This window comes from Cucurbita maxima, unplaced genomic scaffold, assembly GCF_002738345.1.
Source record: "Cucurbita maxima cultivar Rimu unplaced genomic scaffold, Cmax_1.0 Cma_Scf00029, whole genome shotgun sequence".
NCBI classification, from domain to species: Eukaryota; Viridiplantae; Streptophyta; class Magnoliopsida; order Cucurbitales; family Cucurbitaceae; genus Cucurbita; species Cucurbita maxima.
Window position 1 is genome coordinate 969,620 of NW_019272045.1, and position 24,706 is coordinate 994,325.

Genomic DNA, 24,706 nt, shown 5'->3' on the forward strand with positions numbered 1-24,706 from the left:
CAATTGATCCAAATTTTGCCCCCCTCCAATAAAAGCCCCCCCCCCCCCCGAGAACTCGAGATATTATTAGGAAGGACTCTCCTCAATCTATCAACCAAGGTCTAAGCAATAGTCTTACACAGGAGTATAAGGAAATACCAACACAACGTTATATGTCCTAGTAAACGAGCATACGTTCAAAAAAGTCTGGAGTATTATTCCTTTGCGAGCAAAAAAGAAAGCATACCGATTGGTTCGTGGCCCATCTTTCATAATAATGAGTGTACCTCTCCAGAGAATTCTTGGCCATCTCTCTGCGCTTTTCAGCATCATCATACTGATGAACAAGGACGAAGAAACATAAATAAAATACTAAACAAAATGAGTAGCAACATGAAAATAATAATGGTTCAACATAAATAGTCTATAAACAATACCACTCCCTCTTGCTTTGCAGTTTCATAGCGATTACATGCATAAAATCCTCCAGTCCTCTCTCCATGATCAGACCATGGACCAAGACAAAGCCTGTGAAAATTTTCAACAATTTTTAAAAGTAATAAAGAACCTATAAGCATTTTGATAACCTTTTCCGCTTATAATAAGATTAAAAAAAAAAGGTAAGACATTAAAAAAAAAATCTTAAGCCACGAAATTACCAGCAGAACTCAAATTTACAGGGTGGTGTGCAAGTAATATGCATGCACCCTTGATTTTTCTCGATAGGTCGTTTGCATTTGGGACAAGGTTTGGAATTTGCCAATATCCTGAGACCAATAAAGTTATATTTACCGTAATCGAACAAAATACAATTAAAATGTTTACAGAAAATGTCTAGCAATGCAACGATCATTAGTTTTCTCATAAGAAACAAGTACTTTAGAGGTCAAACAATTATGCAAAAGAAAAAACTTAAACAAATTGAATAAAATATCAATTTCCTTTATAAACTATTATGTATGAAGCATAAAAAAAAAAAAAAAAAATCCTCGAAAAGCCTTCTTGACAAGAAATGATCAGCAAGGTGGATTTCGGGTCCGGTAGTAATAAAGCTCCACATTTACATGGTCTTTTTTATAGGATAGCTTGGGGTCGGGAGGTGACTAATAGGGGGCACTTGAAACTTGGTTTTACCTAATTGATACAAGACACTATGAAGCAAATGGACAGCTTTAGACACATTAGACACATAACAAGAGATTTCAGTAGGCCACACCACTGCCTGGACATTAGGTGGCTATAATAGAATGTTTATAGAAATTTTAGTACCATTGGAATCCTGATCATTGCATGTTATTAAAAGTATATTAAAATTGGATGAAGCTAAATAAGAACTTTGAAACTTTAAATACAAAATCAACTACAACAGCAGTATTAGCATTACCATTAATGAACTATTTACCATTGAGCTCGATGCTTGATAGCACACAAAATGTGCTATCCTTAGGATGAAGGTTTGCTACCTATTGAGTATGTAATCAAGTTAGGGGAGTGATGAAGAAGGTGAACATCAATAGAAAGGTGCTTCACCTTCAAACGTATGGGCATGGGAGAAAGTTGTTGTTAGAGGAATGTAGAGGTTCGAGAGTGGGTTTTCTAGAAATGGAGTTGGAAAAGTTTTCATGAGTAAAAGATTGCCTGGTAGCTGTCTCATGCATAGTTTCCTATAGGCTTCTGAAAAAGGACAAGGTTAGATATGCCAATCATTTTCTTCCAAATTCTTCTCGAATGCAAGGGGTCAGTTTGGCCTCCTTTGAATTCCTAAAGAACATTTCGAGGAAGAAAGTCATTATTTTTAATTCTAAAAGGCCCGAGAGGCTTAAGGGGTTGGGGCTTACTGGCTATGACTGTCGACTCTTTGTCCCCTAGTCCTAGTATCCAAAGCCCTTGTTTCTTTAAAGGGGAAGAGGTTAAAAAACAAGTGCTTCATTCTGGGGAGGTGATTCCTAAGTTCTTCGTGTAAGCCGTGAGAGGGGGACCCAACTGTGGAAAGGATGTCGTTGTCAATTCTTCAACGAATCTAGAGTTCGCGTCCAATTTTTCCTCAACAATTATTATTGAGAGGTTAGACTTTGGGCTTTAGTGGAGTGTCATTAAAGAAGTTATTGTGAAAGAGCTTAAAGTTGAGCTGATCCTTAAATCTTATGCTGCAAACCTGGCAAGAGTTTATGTGGGAACATAGGGGAAGCTAGGGCTTTGGCTAGAGATGGTTCGACATTGCAAGAGAAGGACCGTATTGTTCACTCATGGGACTCAAGGTTATTGACAAAGGGGAAAAGCTTGCTTCTTTAATGGTGGTTAGGTAACAACCATGGATATTCCCCCATTTAAACGTATGAGGCAGCAAATGGCTATAAACGTATGAAGCAATGGCTATAAACATATGAAGCACATTTGTGCGGGGGACTTACAGAAGATGAAGAGACCTTCGACGAGGTTTGTTGGTCAGAGGAAGTTCGTTTTAAGGTCGAAGGAAAGGAGGATGGTCTCATCTTGATGGTGTGCTTCTTGAATCATGAAAAGGTGTACATATTGGTTAGGTTAGTTGTCGGTCAGTTGTTTGTCTCCGATTCTGATAAGAGTCAAGAGTCTACAAGGTTGATGGATAAAATTGTCCTTTGTCAGCCAAATCTAGCGGTTGTTTTAGGTAAGATTATTTAGGATACAAAGAGTCACATGAAGGAGTTAGCAGCTTATGCGATTAGTGAGCCAACTGGTGAGGGGTCTCTTGGGCATGATGACGTGAGCCTTTCTCATAAGATTAGTGGGATGATTGGGCTTGTTGAGAACAATTTTGAAGGGGCCATTTGTTCATCGTTAATGCAAAAGAAAAGGTGTTGCAAGGTTCTATCCTTGGACTTGCGTGTGATCTAAACTTTGGTCAATGGTTGAGTTTGAAGAACCAATTATTGGTAACAATTTTGTTTTGAAGCCAACAATTTCATGAAGTTAGACTAGATTAAGGATTTTGATCCTTCAATTAAGTTTTAGGCAAGGAGGACGTGAGATCTGATCATTTGCTTGTCAGGTACTTATAAAATGAGTCTTTTCTTTCTTCGTTTGCAACTAAGAATTCAAAGGTGTTGAATTTGGAGCTTATGTTCAACATGGAGGGTGAGGCCCTTGAAGGTAGTTGCTCACAGAGTAGGCCGAGTGAGGATATTGTGGCCTAGCCACTGGAGGGTGTTGTAGCTTAACTGTCGGAGGTTCGTTGTGTGAATAGGTCTTTGAAAATCGACATTGTTTCTTTTAATCAGCAAGTGTTAGGTACTTTTGCTCCTAAGGTGGTGGGTTGCCTTCTTCGTTTGTTGCAGTGGTGCAACAAAAGTGCCCAGTTGATCAGGGTCTGTCTCATTCACAAATTGAGGTAAACTTTGTTGGTAAGCTTAGCCAGGTATGTTGTCCTTTCATTCTTTCCACATCCGGTTTGGGCTTGGGAGAAGGGGAGATTGTCTTGTTCTAGTGACGTGTCATATCCTTCATCGTTTCCTTTTGGTGTGCCCTCTGGTGGGGTTTAGTTGAGTTTTTTTCCTAACGCATTGTCTCGTGTTTGTCAATTCCCATCCTCTTTTTGGTAGTGCCTTGCCTCCCCAGACAGTTTTTTTGTTTGGAGATCAAGTCTCAGCTTTTGCTCCTTTCTTTTAAGTCTCAAGTAGTGGAGTTGAGAGGGGTGGTCTTCCCTTTAGTGGCTGGTTGCTGGTGTGAGATCCTATACTTTTGTCTAATTCTTCAGGCTTTCATGGTTTTCCTTGTAATGGGGACGATTGTGGTAATTGGTCTTCTGGGTAGGCCGCTCTTGCTTCCAGTGCTATTTAGGCAATACCTCGTGAGGCCCCTAACTTGGGCCCGATAGCTTCAACGAAGAAAGGTAAAGCTAATGGTTTTATCAATGGTGAAGGGTGTCAAATGAAACTGGATATGGAGTTTAAAAAAATTGACCAGTTCAATGAACTATGATTGGAAGAAAGCTTTGAGTTAAGCGGCTATAATAGTGAGCCTGGGTGATGCAAAGTGAAAATGGAGTGCTATAAAGCCCCTTCCTAAGTTGTTTTCGCATTTATATCATATCTTTAGCAAAAAGTTACAGTTCTTCTGTACTTCGACCCTCATCCTTGCTGTATTTGGGTTTTATTCATCATCTTTATGATAGAGAGGGCCTTCGATGTTGCAGGACTTCTTTCTATTCTCCACGGTCTACATGCGCTTCTTGGGGGTAGGGACTCAATTTTAGACTCGGGATCATTTCAGGAGGTTTCTCTTGCAACTCGTTCTTCTGGTTACTATATTGGTCTCATTACTCCTTAGACTACAGTGTTCTTTTTTAAACTTTTATAAGTTCCCTTATAACAATTTTGTGTATTAAATTACAAAGATGAACATGCAGTTGGGTATGTCTTTTTCCTGGCTTTCTAAGGAAAAAACTATTTTTTAACAAAATTTATGGAGGTATAATGTGGCTCAACTTGCAAAGTTCAAAATTTTAATGGATGAAACATTATTAGTTTAGGGTTTTAATTGAATCAACCTACAAAGTTTGAAGGATATAAAATGATTATTTACAACTTTTTTTTTCAAAGAAGCCACATCATGAAAGATTACAAAAACACAGCCCAACAGACATTGAAACCACCGAAAAGAACTTATGAGAAATAGCAATAACAATTCCTAAAGAAAATAATACTAATACACATGTATTGACTCAACGCCCCAAAAGGAAGTAATTGATTATGACATCGGGTGGTGTGCCAGCAAGGATGCTGGCCACGAAGGAGGTGGATCGTGAGATCCCACATCGATCGGAGAGAAGAACGAGTGTCAACGAGGACGTTGGACCCCAAAGGGAGGTGGGTTGTGAAAGCAATCTTTATAAGCGTGTGGAAACTTCTCCCTAGCAGACACGTTTTAAAAACCTTGAGGGGAAACCCGAAAAGGAAAACCTAAAGAGGACAATATCTGTTAGTGGCAGCTTGGGCTGTTACAAATGGTATCAGAGCCAAACACCAGACGATGTGCCAGCAAGAAGGCTGAGCCTCGAAGAGAGTGGACACGAGGTGGTGTGCCAGCAAGGACATTGAGCCCCGAAGGGGGATGGATTGAGGGGTGCCACATCGATTGGAGAAGGGAATGAGTGCCAACGAGAACGCTGGCCCTTAAGGGGATCAGATCCCATATCGGTTGGGGAGAAGGATGAAGCATTCTTTATAAGGGTGTGGAAATCTCCCCCTAGCAAACGCGTTTTAAAAACCTTGAGGGAAAGCTCAAAAGGTAAAGCCCATAGAGGACAATATCTGCTAGCGGTGGACTTGAGTTGTTACAATGACAAACTCCAAACAACCTCCCAAGACTCCAATGGCCACAAATAACATTTTTCTATCTTTCAATGTATTACGTTCAAGAAGTTTCCAATGGCCACAATTAATCAAGAAATTGAACAATATGTCAAAGTTCTTAAGAACCAATTGCGTACCAGTTCATATTTTCTGACTCAGCACTATTCTTCAAGATCCATTTAGCTACAGTGCCACAATCAACAGGACGATGAGCTTCCTCAGTACACTGCAAAAGGTCATTTTTTTTATTATGATTATAATGAAAATTATAAGTAGATTGTTTTTTTTTAACATTGACGAGTAAAAAGTTACAATACAAAATACCGAACCAAACAAATTCCGACAGAGAAAACAAGTAACAAAAAAGAACTACCCCAATCGAAGTAGATTGTCGAATTGAATATACAACACATTTAGACAATGAACACCAGGATGACCAATGAAACTTAGACAAATCCAGAACTCCCCCCAATCTCTGTTCTTGACATTGTATACCATATCATATCTTTCTAACCAAATAGTCCAAATGGATTCTTCAAAAGCATTCATTCCAATATTTTCTGTTTACCTTCCAGGTCATGTCCACATAACACTATAATCAACTTTTTCTCTCCCAGATGATAAAAAACCCAAGACGTGAAGCTCCTTCCCAGAAAATCCCAATAATTTCTACTACTACTATTTTGGGTTTGATGGCTCGTGCAGCATTGCAGAGCTTATACAGGGAAAAACCTCAACCAGCACATGATGCTATTGTGAATCGAAAGAAACAATAGTCTTCAAAGACAAATAGTAGTCCAAAGATCGTCTATGGAATGACATTATTTTCCTTTTTCTGGGCTCTTACATCGAAGGTTTCTTGTAATTATCCTTTGTTTATAATCCAAACCGGTTGGAGAGCCTTCATATACTCCAGCTTCCCTCTAAATGAAATAGTTCTGCTTCTTTTTCTATTTCTTTTTAATGTGAAACCTTGTCAACAGATAGACAAAGAAAGTAACAACCTATGGGCAAGGGAAGAAAGACCCCCTCCAAAAGATGAGCTCTCCAATCTCAAAGGATTGTGAAAAAGGGTGCAACTTCAAAACTGGTGGTGCTCTGGACACTAAAATCATCAAAGAAAGCTACTTTGTTTTCAAATACTCTTTGATTCCTCTCCGACCAAATGCCCCACGACAAAAGCACCCTAGCTACGTAATTCCCCAGAATCATTTTTCCTTTCAAGTATCGGCCACTTGGCCCCTCAATGAACCAGTCCTTGACATGATTAGGCAGACAAACAGAGAAAAGAAATTTCTTGAGGATAAAGGCCCACCGAGGCAAAAGAACACTGGAGAGATAAGTGGTCAAAAACTTGCTCTCTTTAAAATCTTGACCAACTTGTCCAACTGCATAGTGATGTCAACAATTTTTTTAAAAAATTTATGAGATGTTGGCGTACTGTGTACCCATTTGGAAGTAGAGTCATGTAGGGCATTCTTTTTTTTAAGATTTACACTTGTGCCAATGGCTTTATGCGTTATTTTCCTAAGGAGAAACTCATTTTCTTAGGGTGGTTTCCTTTCCATATTGTCTTTTCTAGCGTGAGATTTATTGCTTCTACTTTTTTTTCTATGTCCATCGTCAAAGATTTTGTAGACAAGACCTCAGTAGCACTAGGTAGCCATGTCAATGAGTCTACTTTATTCGACAATACAATTGGGGCAAGACCGAGTCTTAATTCGGTCCATTCAGTGGCTTTATTATCCTTATGGTTCCTAACGAACTTCAAGTCCCATAAATTGTTGACATCATTCCATGTTTCTTTGGTGATGACTATTTTGCTATGAGAATCAAAACAAAAATGGATATACCAGGGCTAGCATGGTGTTTTCAATCCAAGGGTCGGTCCAAAATGATGTGATTCCCCCATCACCCACCCTCAGGCGAATTGGTTGGTGATGAGGTTTTGGTGTTTTTTTAGGTACTTCTATGGCCCCTCTGCAGAAGATAGGTGGGGTCAATTTGTACATGATGCAGGAGTATATTTAGACTTTACAAGTTTTCTCTGGAAGGCATTTTCTTCGTGATGATATCTCCATATCCATTTTGCGAGGAGAGCTTTGTTCTTTTCCTTTATCAAAAATAGACCAAGTCTTCCCTTGTCTGTTGGGAAGTTCATGATATTCCATTGAACAAGGTATGAGTCATCTTTCCACAAATAGTTTCTGAATAATCTTTCTATATTCGTAGCCACTTTTTGTGGCATCTCGAATAGAGACATGTAGTACGTGGAGAGGTTGGACAGTGTGGCTTGTATTAAGGTGAGTCTTCCACCTTTGGAAGTATAACATCATGACCATGTTAACGACCTTCTTTCTATTCTTTCAATAATAGTCTTCAAGGAAAATGATTTGTGGTTTGCTTTTAAGGGTAATCCTAGGTACATATTCAATGGAAAAGTCTTTGATAATCTATGTGCTACCATTGATGCCCATAAATCTCTATTTTCTTGGAGATTGATATTTTGTCTTGAAGATCTTTCGAAGGTTTTTACCATCTCGATCATGTTTATATGGAAGAGACATCTGACAAATCAGAGAAGTGGATTGTATCATCCACAAATTGAAGGTGGTTGATGCTTAAGCTTTCGTTACTAACCTGAAAGCCCTTTATCTCCCCTTCGTATTTGGCTTTTGTAAGTTGGTGGCTGAAGAAATCCATCACCAGTATGAAAAGACAAGGAGATAATGGATCCCCTTGTTGAAGACCCCATGTGGCAAAGATCTTTCCACTCAGTCTTCATTGATGATAATGGAGAAGTTCGTAGATGAAATGCATCCTTTTATCCACCCTCACCACTTTGAACCAAAGCCTTTTGCCACAAGAATGTTTTCGAGGAAAGCCAATCAACCTTGTTAAAGGTTTTTTCCAAGTCAAGTTTTTTGGCTACACCTTTTTGTTTCTTTCTTTTCCATTCATCTATAAGTTCATTTTCCATGAGGGATGCATCAAGGATCTTTCGTTCTCTACAAAAGTTGTTTGCTGATGAATGCAACCTCGATAGAGGCTGCTTGTTGTTGATCAATTGGGCTCCAATCAAGACCATGGAGAAATTCAATGAGGCTATCATCCTTTGTATATAAGGACGTGTAAAACGTCACAAATTCTGATACAATTTCATCTTCTCTTACTAAACTTCTGCCTCGTGTCAATAGAATTTCCATGATGGTACTCTTTCGTTTCTTTGAAGCCATGATACGATGGAAAATTTTGGAGTTTATATCATCCTCCTCTAACCATTGTTTTTTACATTTTTGTCTCCAAGATTGCTCTTCCCTTGCTGCCAACAAGATAAGTTTTGCTTTCTTGAGCTTTGTGTGTGTGTGTGTGTGTTAAACTAACGTGATAGAGCTAGTCTCCTTCAATGGAGGCTTTGAGGAGACAAAAATAGTGTAAGATCTTCCTTGGGGAAAGGTTCTTCCAGCTTGGAAAGGAAAAGGTTCTTCCAACTCTCATTTCACCATTGCACCCATAAGGATACCGCTTGATAATTACCACCTAATGGAAAGCCAAGATAAGAAAACCAAAAACCTTGCACTCTACAACCGACACGTAATAGTTTATCTTTTTTCTCACTTTTTTTGCATCAGATCTGTTGCAATTCTGACCTCCTCATGTCAGATCTATTATAATCCTGGCCTCCTCAAGTCAAATCTGGTCTTGATGTCTGCCAATTCAGCCTCCTTGGGTGTAGATCATGCTGTCGAATAGTCCATCTCCTTGTCGTCGGCAATTGACCCACTGGCGAGCCCTCACTCCCTCTATGGTCTTTTTTTACTTTACTGGCCCAATATGCCTAAACCTAGTTTGGTTTTACATTTAAGATAGCCGAGGATGTCGATTCTCCCAGTTTGAGTCAAAATGGGAGAACCAAACTGACTAGCTCCCCCATAAGAAATAAGTGTTATACAGAATATTAATTAACCTGTTTGAAATTAAATGACAATGAAACCAGAATTGTAGTACTTATGGCATTCATAAACATTGCCATCTGGTAGTTCGTCTTCAAACTTTGATTCTTCTCCCCAGTTAAAGAATTGACAAAGAAGTGGGATTAAAGAATTAATAAAGAAGAATTGAAGAAGTGAAAAAAAGAAAAGAAAAAGAACAATTAAAGAATGATATGGGGGCGAGTGCATATATTGTCATAGACATATGTGCATGGCAACTGGAAGGTGTAAAAGGAAAGCAACTTATTGAAGTTGCTCGCCTCACATACCGCATAGGCAATCAACGTGCCCCTCACATCACCTCTCGCCATACGAGAGTGCCAGGGTGCACCTTGAAATCATGGATATGAATAAAAGATATAGTTAATAAGCAATATGGAGTTGACTCACATTCCAGCAAAAGCTATAGGAGCATCTGCATGTAACATCATAGCTTCCACTTCCAACTATAAAATCTACAGCATAGTCGCATCCTGGAGCGGGACACCATTTGGTCTACAAAGAAACAGTAAGCTGACATTAACCATGCCTAATACGAACACCAACATTACTGAAGCAAACGTTTAACCTAACTGAATAATTATCATACATCAGAAACATCTAAATGGGAAACATGTTCATTGAGCAGGAACATCTATAACTTGCGATGTTTCTTTTAAATAATTTATGATGCTTTCGAAATGAAATATTTTTAAATCAGATAAATATAAAAAGAAGTCGTTATTTAGGCTATTCATACGTATTAGAACCAGAAGTGCATTGGAAGAAAAAGTTTGAATTGTAAAGTACCTTCCTATTGTCTTCAACATAGGATCGAACAAAATAGCGGGAGTACTTCTTTTTGTCATCATCAGAAGCCAATAAATTTATCATATCTTGACCAACAGCAGCACCACAAGATGGATCTGGACACCGCAACATAAGACATCCTGGACCATCATTGATAGATGTCCTAATATAACCTACAATGCACACAAAGAGAGAGCGAAATAAAAAGATATCTTTAGCATGATAGATAAGAGAATTTAAACACTATAGCTTTGTGAAGAAGTCTTTTCTTTTTCTACTTTTTCTTTTCTGATCTATAAGCCATGAAAGAAAAACTATTTTCCTGTGATTTACGTCGACTCAATGGACTCTTGTCCACGATTGAAGGGTTTCTTTGGCTTTTGGGTTAGAAACATACATTTGAGATCTTTCCATCAAAGAAGTAACTCAATAGTATCTATTTCCTTGGTATATTTTATGCACATTTGAAGTTGAAGCGTCGAAGCATTGAAGCGTTTGCTATATAATTGAAATGCAAACTTCCGAGCGCTTTAGAGTCCCTTGTGTTTTTCTTTGACATTAAAGGTTTGGATATTTTTGGCATTCATGCTTGGGTTAAAAAGAGAATAATTCGAAAACGTTTTTTTTTTTTTTCTCCAACGGGAAATTTAATCCCCAAATGGAGATGATCAAAATCTAGTCTCACTTCCCCACCCCAATGCCATGCCTAGTAGGGTTTCTTCTCCCCTAGGGAGCATGACTTTTAAGGGGAGGCGTCCTAAGCAATCTAGTTATTCCTCCTCCAAAGATCTCTCCACCAAACTAAAAATCGAGTTATTCCTCTCAAGCCACACTCCCCACCAAAATAGCGAAACCAGCATGCCACAAGACTCTTTCCTTATCTCAGAAAGAAGAGTTCATTAAGACCTCTTCTATCAAAAAGCGACTCCCAATTGCACAGCAAGGCCACCGAACAAATAAAGCAACTCCAAAATGAAGTAAGCTGACAGCTCTCCAAAATAAGATCCAAATCCTCATTGCTGTCTAGGAAGGACACACCATTGCAGCACAACACCAAGGAAGAATGTCATGGGATACAATCCTGAGTAGTCACATCCACTGTCCTTTCAACTCTATCATATAATTGCCAATGTAATGATGTGAGCTTCTGATTCATTTAACCCCACGTATTACAGCTCTCTGATTTTTAAACCTCCTATGAACTTCTATCTTTATTCAGTAACCCCCTATATCACTGATGCCATTGAACTTGTCAGGCAGTCTAGATGATCAAGTTCCTTTAAATCCATTCCATTTATGTCTACACATTTATCTAGCATTATTTGAATTCCATAAAACTTTCTTCCATCCTCCTCACACTAACTTCACTTCTTTTGGTAACAATTCATGTCGTTTCCATGAGAAGTGTAGTAATATTTGCAATTCTTTCACCTTGGAGGATCATTTACATGGAAAAATGTTATAGGTCAGATGTGTCTCTTATGGATTATCCTACAGCCTCCTTTTTTTTCTTTTTAATCAAAGAAAAGAACAAAGTAGAACTAAGTAAATGATAGAGAGTTCACAAAAATGGCTTGTTATAAGTTGGCAAACCTGTCCAACAAGTGTTGCAAAATGGATGGCCACAAGCAGCAGACTGAATGTTATCACGTGAATAGATTTCAAAACATATACCACAAGGTAGCTGCCAAAGAACAAGGAATATCATCGCATTCTCAATTTTTCCAAGCAATAGTTATGCAAAAACAATTAAATTTTAAAAAAGAAAACGAGCTGCTTACTTCTAGTGCATTTGAATGCGGCAAAACTGGTTTTTCTAATATGCCAACAGCTCTACGGACCTTTTCTTCATCCGCAAACCATTCATCATGCACTTTACTGACACTCCTGCAAAGTCAGATCGATTTAGAATCCCAAAAATTTAAAACAACAAATCGAGTATATGATACTTATAAAGTGGAGAAAACATAATGTGGATACCGGTGCAAGACATGTTATGTAAAGTCCTAAAGAACAACATTGTGGTCTAATAACTAAATCTACAATGCTATGTAATAAGAAATGTTAAGACAGTACTTCACATTAATAGAGTCCATCATGTGAATCATCTGTATTGAAGTACTTGACATACAAGTAGTGAATTTATACCAGTTGTAATATCGGAGCAGGATGCTAGCTGCTACTTTTGAAATAGAAAGAACAGTAGATACTCTCATAATGTCTTCCTCCTGTCGTTGCCGTATATCTGCCTCGGCCAAGATTATATAGTTTTGCTGAAAAATTATACAGATAGTTCATTGTGAAACATTAGTACAAGAATAAAAGAATGGGGCCTGTTTTCTTTTGAATTAGAAAACTAACAGTCATTATTATGTACACGGAAAATGTGGCCTAGGAGAAACCAAAACCCAACGCAATGGAATTAATAGGCTTTTCAATTGACAGTAATAGAAGAAACTAAGAACCTCCCAATTAATTGGGGGCTTTTTTGTAATTTTCTACTGATAAAGATAGGTGGCTGATAGCATCATGAGATCTTCAGTTTATTTTATACTAGTAATAGCTCTCATATCCCTATACGTCCCAACTCCACGGGATAAACCAAAGTGCAGTTAATGGTCAAAAACCATTTGAATCCAAATGGTGATGAGGAGGAGCACACTTTAGCCAAGCAAAGACTCGACCCTTCAAACAAAAAATTTGAAGGTGAATTAAAGGTAAGAAATAGAATAACCTCCATTTTCAATGCAATATAAATTCAAAACACAACATTGTACAAACAAAGGAATTGAAAGTGTTCTTGGGTCAAGATGAATAGAAAGGTTAGGAAGAAGAAGTGGAACTGTAACGGCCCAAGCCGCCGCTAGCAAATATTAACCTCTTTGGACTTTCCCTTTCGGGCTTCCTCTCAACGTTTTTTTTAAAACACATCTACTAGGGAGATGTTTCCACACCCTTATAAAGAATGTTTCGTTCTCCTCCCCAACCGATGTGGGATCTCACAGGAACCTTAACTTACATTTCCTCTCATGGAGCTGACGAGGTCGCTGAATTATCACTTAAAATTGTGGAGGGATTGATAGTTCCTAGTTCATGAAGCTTGAAGTAGAGTAGAACTAGACTTCAGTGTTGGTTCTCATGGCTTGTGAGGCTACCCAATTTTATGGATTCTCTAGTCTCAAAACATCCAATGGGCAAGAGAATTTCAGTCAAATGAAAAGGAATATGTTGAGGAGTGGTCTTTCTCACACAAGGGGTTAGTCTGGTAGAGAACTTCCACCTCGGGAACTAGGGGTAATATCAATATGATCATGGGAGTATCCCAGCCAAGAAAATTGGGTAGCATGGAGACCGGTCAAAGGACCTTGGCCATGAAGGAAAATTTCGGGAGTTTCAATGGTCCAAGAAGGAAATTCTAGTCTGACCTGCACTGAAGGATACTAAAAAGTGGCAGACTTGTTTGGAACAATTTAAATCTGTTTTTGAGACATTGAACAGTCTCGCCCACGAAAATTTCTGAGATAAGAAAATAAAAAATTGTTCCATAGGAAGATAATGTAAGGATTTCCAACTAGTCACGATAACTGTTATGTTTTAATTACAAAACTGTTGCAGTTCAGGGACCATAGAGACATAATGAACAATCTCAAAGCTACTCTCTTCTGTCTATTCATCCTCAATTTTTTTCCCCATTATGATCTGGCAAATGTTCGAAGAGAAGAACACCAGAAGCATTGGTCCACAAAACCATCCAACGGTTCTCGAATTTATGCCCTACAATCGCCTAAACCACCAGATTCCCGGCCAATCTTGTAACGTCCCAGGCCCACCGCTAGCAAATATTGCCCTCTTTGGGCTTTCCTTTTCAGACTTTCCCTCAAGGTTTTTAAAACGCGTTTGCTAGGGATTTGTTTCCACACCCTTACAAAGAGTGTTTCGTTCTCCTCCCCAACCAATGTGGGATCTCACAAGTCTAATCCAAAACAGCTGTAGTAATGGAAAGCATCCAAAAACTTAAACCGCGAAGGAATCGTTGCTTGGCAGAAACAAAAGATCCTCGGTTACCTCTAGAGATATTATTTCTACTTGATAAACCACTACCAGCAAGCTCAACTACTGCCCTAAAAAGACCAGCCACCATACCTCAAAATTCACGAAGAAAGAAACACTTGAAAAATCTCCAATCCTTCCCCACAACTATTCTAAATTCTACATTTCAAGATACATAATTAAAATTAATAATCCCCAAGAGTTTACTTTCACTTAAGCAACCAATTAAACCATCAAACTGAAACAAACCCATATCAACAAAATGATAAAGATTATCATAACCATTGTGATTTCCATTTTCCATTTAGATTTCAAAGAGACAGAAAGCAGAAAATGTTGTCAGAAACACTGACTAATTATACATTTCTAAAAAGAGGCCAAAAATCCCAATCTCGGTCTCAATTAGGGGAAGAAAAACAAAGAAACTGTACAAAACACGAAATTGAGATTAATCGGCCAATACCAGCATTCACCACCAACACTAAAAACTAGAGACAATCAAAACCACACAAAGTTCGAAACAAGAACAAGAACAGTATCGACCTGGTGTCTGTAGGAGACCATATCATCGGAATCGTCGGAATCATTATCAACAAACTCATAATCGCCGACATCAGCATCGTCGCTGTCGATGGCGGCAGCATCATCTTCGCCGCCACTGTAGAAGTCCTCCTCATTGTCAACAGAGTCGTCGTCGTCGTCGTCGTGGGCATCGTGCATGTCCAGCTCGTCCTCCGATTCCATTAACGCTCAGACCAGTTTTGCAGCAAAATCGACGCAGCTGAAATTCAAATTGAGGGAGTGATGAAGAAGAATGGAGGTGAAAAAATGGGAATGATCGAAGGAAGGGTCGAAATGGGGGGAAAGTGGGAAGTGGGGAAAAGCGGTAGTGGTTGATGACTGATAAGGGAAGATACAACAAAAGACCCTTTGAGTAAACGGGTAAGAGAGAGAAATTATAAAAAAAAATTCTTTTTTTTTCTCATTCTTGTAATTGTTCTCGTTCCTCGATTGCCCTAGTAGTCGATAACGGTCGTAGTAATAAGAACGGTCGTAAGAAAATGAGTTTAATCCATGATAATAACGAACACGTAGAAATAGATTCAAACGGATGAAATAGAGAGTATCGATCCATACGGGTAAGAGCGAGAGAGTTTAAAAAAACTTTTTTTCTCAAACATGTTCTTATAACTTATTCTTGTTGCTCGATTACCCTACTAGTCGATAACCATAGTAGTAATAAGAACGTTCGTAAGAGAATGTTCTTATAACTTATTCTTGTTGCTCGATTACCCTACTAGTTGATAACCATAGTAGTAATAAGAACGGTTGTAAGAGAATGAGCTTAATCAATGATGACAACGAACACGTAGAAATAGATCAAAACGGCTGAATCGATCCAAACGGGTAAGAGAGAGAAATTATAAAAAAAAAAACTTTTTTTTCCTCGTTGCTCGATTACCCTAGTAGTCGATAACTGTAGTAGTAATAAGAACGGTCGTAAGAAAATGAGCTTAATCCATGATGATAATGAACACGTAGAAATTGATCCAAACCGATGAAATAGACCGAATCGATCCAAACGCGTAAGAGAGAGAAATTATAAAAAAAAAAACTTTTTTTTTCTCGTTGCTCGATTACCCTAGTAGTCGATAACTATAGTAGTAATAAGAACGGTCGTAAGAGAATGAGCTTAATCCATGATGATAATGAACACGTAGAAATAGATCCAAATGGATGAAATAGACCGAATCAATCCAAACGGGTAAGAGAGAGAGAGAGATAAAAAAAACTTTTTTTTTCTCAAACATGTTCTTATAATTGTTCTCGTTGCTCGATTGCCCTAGTAGTCGATAACCGTTGTAGTAATAAGAACGGTCGTAAGAGAATGAGTTTAATCCATGATTATAACTAACACGTAGAAATAGATCCAAACTAATGAAATAGACCAAATTGATCCAAACCGGTAAGAGAAAGAAAAAAAACTTGTTTTTTTCTCAAACATGTTCTTATAATTATTCTCGTTCATCGATTGCCCTAGTAGTTGATAACCGTCGTAGTAATAAAAACGGTTGTAAGAGAACGAGTTTAATCCATGATGATAATGAACACATAGAAATAGATCCAAACTAATAAAATAGACTGATTCGAGTTAAATCGATGCAAAGAGTCAAAATCAACGGCTAAATTTTAGTTAAATTTTTTTTTTTTTTGTTCTTATCTTACGAGCATTTAATATTATTAAATTGACATCTTTATTTATATTAATTATTTGATCATTATGCAAAAAAATTATGATAGCTAACTCATTTTATTCGTTTTTACTTCTTTTCATACTATTGTGTTGAATTAATATGGAACGGTATCAGATGAGATGTTTGATTGTGACCGTTTTGTTAGAATATATTGAATTAGGAAAATTAAAATTTGTCCCGACTTTTTCAAATAAGTAAACTAAATTCTTGAACAAAATTTTGATATATGTTTGTAAGCCGGTGATCAGTATTATAGTTGGTTGAGAACTGTGTTTTGAATTTGAAATCTTCGTAAGATTAATGATCTCGTTATTATTTATTTGAATTAGAATTATACGTTGAATTGGAAATTCGGAAAATCCTACAACGATATGACACTTCTGCAACAACGTAAGACAAAAGAGTCGGTGGTGAACATCTTCTTCTTTTATTCACGAGTGGAAACAGTAGTGAATGAAAATGAAAACGATTGAGGAATATCGAAACGAAAGAAAACGAGAGCAAAAAGTTGGACTAAATAAGTCTACTTTCGTTTATATACTAAAAACCATGTAAGTCATTGCTTCATGTACGGTTTTCTCAATCACATGAATTTTCGTCCCATATTTTAATGGTAAATGAATTGACTTTTTGGCATTGCTCGAGCTTGACTTTATTTGATTCAAAAGTCAACCTCCAACTAGTCAAACCATTGTCGACTCATTTTTTACTAAGCTAGAATGCAACTTTCTTATCTACTGAACTAGTTTGGAGTTATTGTCCCACGGATAAGATTCCATTCTTGAGAAAGAACACAAATGCAAAATGACGAAAAAAAGATTGTATTCGAACAAAATCGATTTTGATTTTGAGAGTAAAAATGGAAAAACAAATAATACTCTCTTTGATAAGTTCTCAAATGGGTCCGATCCTTCTTCAAGAATGGTTTCCAACTTAGGGCAACTCGAAAACCGTCGATATGATACAAAAGTCGACGGTGCTACTTCGACCCAATTTTGCATGCTTTTTACGTCCTTCACCATGTTCAAATAAAATACTCAGAACTATCGAGAGATCTGATTCGTTAAAATCTTAAAACAGAAGCTAATTTATGTTGGAATGAAGGTAACGAGGATCAAAAGTCCAATATATCGTGTTAAAAGACGAAAATGACTCTTGTTTCAAATCAATTTCTATTGGTCAAAGATGAATAAAATAAAAGTACAAAATATGGTAAAATTTGCGTTAAGATAAAACAAACAGCAGACATGTTGTTCAAGTTTATTACAAATATGGAACGTGTTTGGGATACACAACAAATAAAATATAAAAGACACACAAAGACGAACTAACACTCGTAGACGATCCTCTCTATGACCACACAGCTCTCGAAAACTCCCCACCTCGATCGGCAACCTGCAAACACCTAAAATGAAAAGGGTAAGTATAAAAATAATTAGTAAACAACCTAATTGTAAGCTCTCAATGAAACGATGAAGGAACGAACTTTGAAATAGCTGGCGACACTGATTTAGAATTGAAATTTGGTTTGATATACTTACTATTTATTATTTATGGATGCGTTGGTGATTATCCACGAGGAGTGTTAAAAAAATTCGATCAACTCAACCCAACTTATATAATTTGATTCATGAGTTCTCTTAAAACGAAATTAGGTTGAGCCAAACCAACCTAATAACTTTAAAATATACAATTTTATTGACTAAAAAATTATATATACACATATTTATTTTATTTTTATTTAATTCAATATTTGAAAATGTATAAATAGACGTTTCTTAACTATTACTTTTTATTACAACAAAAATTTCAATAAATGACTCCAACAATAATAAAAAAAACTTATGGATGGGTTGGGTTCGGTTGTTTGAGTTGAAAATTTTACAACTCAAACAATTAGATCAAGTCGGAACAAATTTTCAATTCCAATTTGACCTCACCCAAACAAAAAATCTTACATTGTTGGGTTGAGTTCCGTTCTTTGAGTTGAAAATTTTACAATCAGAACAATTAGATAGAGTCTAAACAAATTTTCAATCCTGATCCAACCTAATCCAACTCAATTGATGAACACCCGAACAATCACACAGATATTTGAGGCGACGTGCCAGTAAGGACGCTGGGCTGGGGTAGATTTGGTGGGGTCCCACATCGATTGGAGAAAGGAACGAGTGCTATGGAGGACGCGAGTGCTATTGAGGACGCTGAGCCCTAAACAGGGTGGATTGTGATATCTCACATTAGTTGGGGAGGAGAACGAAACAACATCCTAAGGGAGTGAAGTAAACGCGCTTTAAAGCCTTGAGAAGAAGGCTCGAAAGGGAATGTCCAAAGATGACAATATCTACTAGCGGTGGGCTTTGGCCATTACATCGTATGACCAAAAAACTCGAAACCAAAGCATCTAGACGCTCAATTTATAGCTTCCCAAGCCATATGACCACAACAACAAGACGTACCATAGTGTCAAGATGCCATGAAAATAAATCTTGCAAAGTTGTTCCATAGAAAAAATGTGTCATAGTCTTGAGATGTCGAAGACACTACAGTAAAACGTCTCGACACAGCCCTTATATCTGATAAAAAGACATTTTGAAGGACAACATCAAGACCCTAATTCAGTGTCTATAAATTCATCTTTTAACTTATCGGGTTAGTGGACATCTCAGCATGGACAAATATTGACACATGACCATAGTTTCTTTCATTTCTTCTTATTTGTAGTTTCATTATAGCTTTGTATTTGAGTTTAGGGATTCTAATAGCAAACATGAATAGTTAAGCTCGTTATTTTTAGGATCGTAATAGTTAAATTCTAACATGAATACTTACTCCTTGCTTTTAAAAGTAAAAATTATCTCCATAAACCAACCTGAGTCCTTATGTCCTAGAAAAATTTCTAGGTCACTCAACATATAATTCTCAAACCAAAACATACTTAGCTATGAAGTTTCTATGATTGAGTCATCGGAAAAAAAGTGCACCTTGCTGGTACAAATAGTAATTTCATTTCCTTTGGTCAGTATATCTTTGAAAACAAGGAGAGAATAAACAAACTCTTCGAGGGCTACTTAAGGCACTTCAATGGAAACCTGTAGGAGTGGAGCTATTGGATCTTGCTCAATGTTGTTATAACTGAAGAACCAAAAAGCTCTGCGTCGAACTTCAGCCCCTGAGAGTTGGTCACGAAGCAACAACCTCTGACACCCCACACCATTACAACTGGAGGGGTCTTGCCCATCAGCCTACTTTGCCTAGAGGTGGAACAGGAGCACAACGACTTAGCCCAAACCCGCTTAGATAAAGCTGCAAGACGTATGATGGGAGCGAGGACCCTGATTGAAGATCACTCCAAAAGATCAACCTAACCTAGCCCAACCTAGTTAAACAACCTAAAGGCTTGGCCCAGTATGAAGGAAGAAGAAAGTCAACAAGTCTTTCTTAATCATCATATACTCAAGATCGTTCTTATTTCAATATGATCTCGGTTTATTCATGCACCTTTCTTTATTTGAGTGTCCTAGTGTCGGAATTTTTCTTTCCCATTATTGATACAAAGAAATAATTTAACCACACGTGACATGAGTAACACGCGGAATCATGGAGCTAGTCCAATTATTAAAAAAAAAAAAAACGTGGCAATAATTTGTAGACTTGGTCGTACAAAAAAAAAATTTACAACTGTACTAAAAAATATTATTAACAATATTCAAAATTGGAAAAATACTGAAAATTTTGTCAGGCCCATGACGCATAAAGAAGCATTTGGTATCTAGGCTTGTCTAAGTAGGCTATCTAATGTAATTCTTAAAAAATATTTTTTATTTGTTTTTAAAATCATATTTTCAATATTTTTCACCAATATTTAATCTGACTTTTTAAATTTGAAATCGATGTCCGAGTAAATGAGAGATACATGAACAAATCGAGACCACAATAAAACGAGAGTGATCATAAGGATGCAAAATTATGATGGAGAAAACCTTACAAGAGAGATACTTTATACTTATAAAGTTAGTGTTTTTCTTAGAACAATTCCGCTTGATGACTTCTTAGCAATCTTTCTAAAAATCATTGAGCGAGGACATATCATTGTGGGGATAGACTTCACTCTTAGATGTAGTTCATGACAAGCCGATAATATGGTCACGTCAGACGGATTGGAAGAGAATATCTGAGTTATTAGGTGTCGAATTTGGATTCAAAATCTTCTTAGAAGCACTTTATGATAAGCAAATAATATGATCATGTCACAAGAAATGCAAGAAAATGTCGGAGCTATTAGATGTCGAATCTAGATTCCAATCCTCATAGAAGTATTTCATGACAAAAAAATAATGTGGTCATGTCACATGAGATGTAAGGAAATATTGAAACCATTAAGTGTCTATGAGATCCCATATCGGTTGGAGAGGGAGACAAAACATTTCTTATAAGGGCGTGAAGCCTCTCCATAAATAGACACGTTTTAAAATCGTGAGACTGATGCGATACGTAATGAGCCAATGTAGACAATATCTGCTAGCGATGAGCTTGGGCTATTACAAATGGTATTAGAGTCAAATATCGGGTGGTGTGCTAGCGAGAACGTAAAGCCACCAAAGAGGGTGGATTGTAAGATCCCACATGGGTTGGAGAAGAGAACCAAGAATTCCTTATAAGGGTGTGAAAACCTCTCCATAATAGACACGTTTTAAAATCATAAGACTAATGGTGATACGTAACGAGCCATAGTAAACAATATCTGCTAGCGGTGGGCTTGAGCTATTACAAATGGTATCAGAGCCAAATACCGAGCGGTGTGCCAGTGAGGACGTTAAGCTCCAAAGAAGGGTGGATTGTAAGATCTCACATCAGTTGAAGAGACAAACAAAACATTCCTTATAAGGGTGTGAAAACCTCTTCATAGTAGACGCGTTTTTAAACTGTGAGGCTGATAACGATACATAACGAGCCAAAGTAGACAATATCTACTAGCGGTGAGCTTGTACTATCACAAATGGTATCAGAACCAAATACCAGGCAGTATGCAACAAGGACATTAAGCCTCCAAGAAGGGTAGATTGTAAAATCTCACGTCAGTTGAAGATGGAAAGAAAACATTCCTTACAAGGGTATGAAAACGTCTCCCTAGTAAACGCATTTTAAAACCATGAGGCTGACAACGATACGTAACGAGCCAAAACTAACAATATCTGCTAATAGAGGGCTTGGATTGTTATCGACACAACTCATTTAGGCTAACACGAACTTCATTTCCAAACCTTCCATTTCACAAATACAAATACCCATTTCAATCCTTCTCTAGCAAATATCATAGACTAATTATTTCATGTTCAAATTTAGAAGACTATTCCATACACATTACAAATCTCTCAATACTATATTCATTCATTCTCAAGCATGCACTAAAAATAAAATACAAATATATGATACACACTTGCCATTAAAAACTTTATATTATATTAACATATAGAATTAAGTAGGGTTTGGCATGCAACCCACATGGGTTCACTGTTAAAAAACAGCAGTAAAATTTTAAAAAGAAGCTAACCCTAAGAGGATGATTACTAGGTCTAAAGTTTCTCTCTCCCTCTTAAAAAGTTTGCTTTCACCATAATTATGATCAGATTACCGAGATTAATTATATTTTTTACTTTTCATATTTCACTCCGATTAATATATTATTCTTATGAAGGGTTTTTATAGCTTTGAAGGCCATGTGTTTTACCCTCTTTGATTCCCTTTTTGACGGTCAAACTTACAGTGTTTTTTGATTTATTCGAGGTTTTTTTTTAGCTCTGTCTTTTGCTTTTAAACTATTATTTATTCTTTGTTTGGTTGCTAATAATATCTTTATGAATGAGTCCAATTTGGGCTACTTTGAATGTTATTTTAATATGTATACCATGAATTCGTGTACGTCTTAATACATTAATGAAAGTTTATGAATTTCGATGTTACGATAGCCCAAACTTATCTCTAGGTAGATATTGTCCGCTTTGACTCGTTACGTATCGTCGTCAGCCTCACGATTTTAAAACACGTGTACTAGGGAGATGTTTCCACACCCTTATAAGAAATTTCCGTTCTTCCCTCCAACTAATGTGAGATCTTATAATCGATGTGGGATCTCATAATTTACCCCCTTGCTACTCGGTGTCTGGCTCTGATACATTTGTAATAGCTCAAACCCATTGCTAGTAGATATTGTCTGTTTTGCTCGTTACGTATCACCGTCAGCGTCGAGGTTTAAAATTTCGTCAAGTAGAGAGAGGTTTGCACACCCTTACAAGAAGTGTTTTGTTCTCCTCTCCAATTGATGTGAGATCTCACAATATTATTCATACTGCACTGGTTGAGTTTGAGTTGTTTGTTGATCCGCTAGTGGAACTAGCATGATTTCTGGTGAGCGGTTGGAAATTTTGTGAATGCGGTCGTTCGATGAGCGTTTTATATCATTTCTTTGACAAAATCATAAGAATTATGATCCAACCGTTACCCATTTAGCAAATTTGAAAATTTATGACTTGTCATAAACAATTTCTCATTTGAACTTACCGATTCCTCATCGTTCGCATCACTCTTGTGTTGCACTTGAATTATCATATTGTAACTGTTCGCTTAGCTGCTCGTACTTCAACAATCCTTATCTCAAAGCCGCAAGACGCTGATCTAGTCGTGTGGTCAATTCTTCACATGTTATCGTTACCATTCCTGAACTTCGATTTGTAAATAATCAAATCAGTCACTTTAGATTTTGTAACAATTTAGTCCCTAAACTTACTTCTCAACGATATAATTGAATTGCATATAAAATAGCTTAGAAATTTTTTAACATATAGTTTTTAAGTGAAATTGAGTTGAAGATTAGATTTTGTTCCAATGTGTGGCCTTTGAGAGATGACCCACCAGACAAGGGTTAGTGTCCTCTTGTAGGGCTGCAACAATCAGACTCCATCCCCTATTTTCCTTTTCTTTATTTCTTCTTCCCTTTTTTTCTCTTCATTTTAAAGTAAAATGGACTCTCTCTCTCCCCTAAAAATGGACTGTGTTTCTCTCTCTATCCTACACCATGTCAATAATTCATGCAAGTCTATGACACATTTTGTCACGCAACATGAGAGAGAGAGACACACAGTTAGCTTCCATTTGGAGGAGTGATTGTTTGATGGACTATAATAATTTGCATGTTCAATAAAAACATGTTTAGTTATTGATGTTGATCCTCAATTTTGAATTTTTGAATCAATCGTGAATTTGTTAACGAGAACGATTATGTCTTCTAAACAAAAGAAGTGAACATCGGTGTGGTGCTAAGCTGCTTACACTCTGATATTTAAGTTAGTAATCGAGTTTGAGAATAGGTTAGATTAGAGACTTTGTAAGTAGTTTTTACATCCCTTTTAATGTCGTATTCTCCTTATTTTATAGTAAAGACGGATAACTGATATAATCACATTATAAGCTCTCTTCGAGAATTTAGGGTTTTTTTGATTGAGTAATGATTCAAACAATTTTCGTTATCATGTTGATGAACATAACTATTTATGATGAGATGGCCTTTGACTTGTCTAAACTACTTTTTAGAGTTCGAGATTAGTTGTATGGTTATGATAGCTTTCGCATCAGATCCACTACATCGACCATTGGAAGGATCATTCAGCATTGGCCTTTGGCCAAACTCTCGAAGGTTTGGTCAAGCCTTAACCAAGCCTTAGCTTGTAACAATCTAAGCCTACTGCTAGTAGATATTGTCCGTTTTAGCTTGTTGCATATTGTCATCAGCCTCACAATTTTAAAACTTGTCTATTAGGGAGAAGTTTCCACACAATGTGAGATCTCCAACTGATGTGGAATCTCACATGGCTTCTTACCGAACACTTTGAAGGTTCAACCACGTCTCTCTTGACATTGTCCTTTAAACCCGAGTCGATTCCTTCTTGACTCATCATCATTAGGAACAACAAGAAAACAAGAAAGACAACTAGAAGAAAATTGCTTCGAGGTCATAGTGACATGGTTGAATGTATTGCAGTCCACCCCCACAACGCTTGATACTTCTTCTTGGAGTCGGAGCCTTTTCGATACTTTATGTCGTTGCCCTTGACCTAGTCTACAAAAGTAAGAAGTAGATACTATATCGATATCATGAGTTTTAAAAACTAATTACACTTAGAATGTTTAATATTTGAATTTTATGAGATTTTAGTTATTAACGTGTAATATGTATTGTGGATAAATAATTTTTTTTAGACAATTAAAAACAACCCGACAATGGGTCTTAAAAAAAAAAAAAAAAAAAAAAAAA

General features: G+C 37.1%; 1 protein-coding gene and 1 long non-coding RNA gene across 2 annotated transcripts in view; one reads left to right on the forward strand and one right to left on the reverse strand.

The window, feature by feature from the left end:
- LOC111465486 (probable E3 ubiquitin-protein ligase ARI8) overlaps window positions 1-15,043 on the reverse strand; it is a 17,812-nt gene extending 2,769 nt beyond the window's left edge. The window contains exons 1-10 of the mRNA XM_023109885.1: window positions 14,684-15,043; window positions 12,239-12,363; window positions 11,872-11,977; window positions 11,684-11,774; window positions 10,091-10,263; window positions 9,692-9,796; window positions 5,447-5,535; window positions 639-746; window positions 417-507; window positions 227-316 (exon numbers count right to left, since the gene is read on the reverse strand). Of these exons, the coding sequence (XP_022965653.1) occupies window positions 227-316; window positions 417-507; window positions 639-746; window positions 5,447-5,535; window positions 9,692-9,796; window positions 10,091-10,263; window positions 11,684-11,774; window positions 11,872-11,977; window positions 12,239-12,363; window positions 14,684-14,884 (1,179 nt within the window). The 5' untranslated portion in view covers window positions 14,885-15,043. The remainder of the gene's footprint in view (window positions 1-226; window positions 317-416; window positions 508-638; window positions 747-5,446; window positions 5,536-9,691; window positions 9,797-10,090; window positions 10,264-11,683; window positions 11,775-11,871; window positions 11,978-12,238; window positions 12,364-14,683) is intronic.
- The window catches only part of LOC111465763, a 23,640-nt gene continuing 9,206 nt past the window's right edge, over window positions 10,273-24,706 (forward strand). The window contains exons 1-2 of the long non-coding RNA XR_002714280.1: window positions 10,273-10,984; window positions 21,872-21,877. This is a non-coding gene — a long non-coding RNA (uncharacterized LOC111465763). The remainder of the gene's footprint in view (window positions 10,985-21,871; window positions 21,878-24,706) is intronic.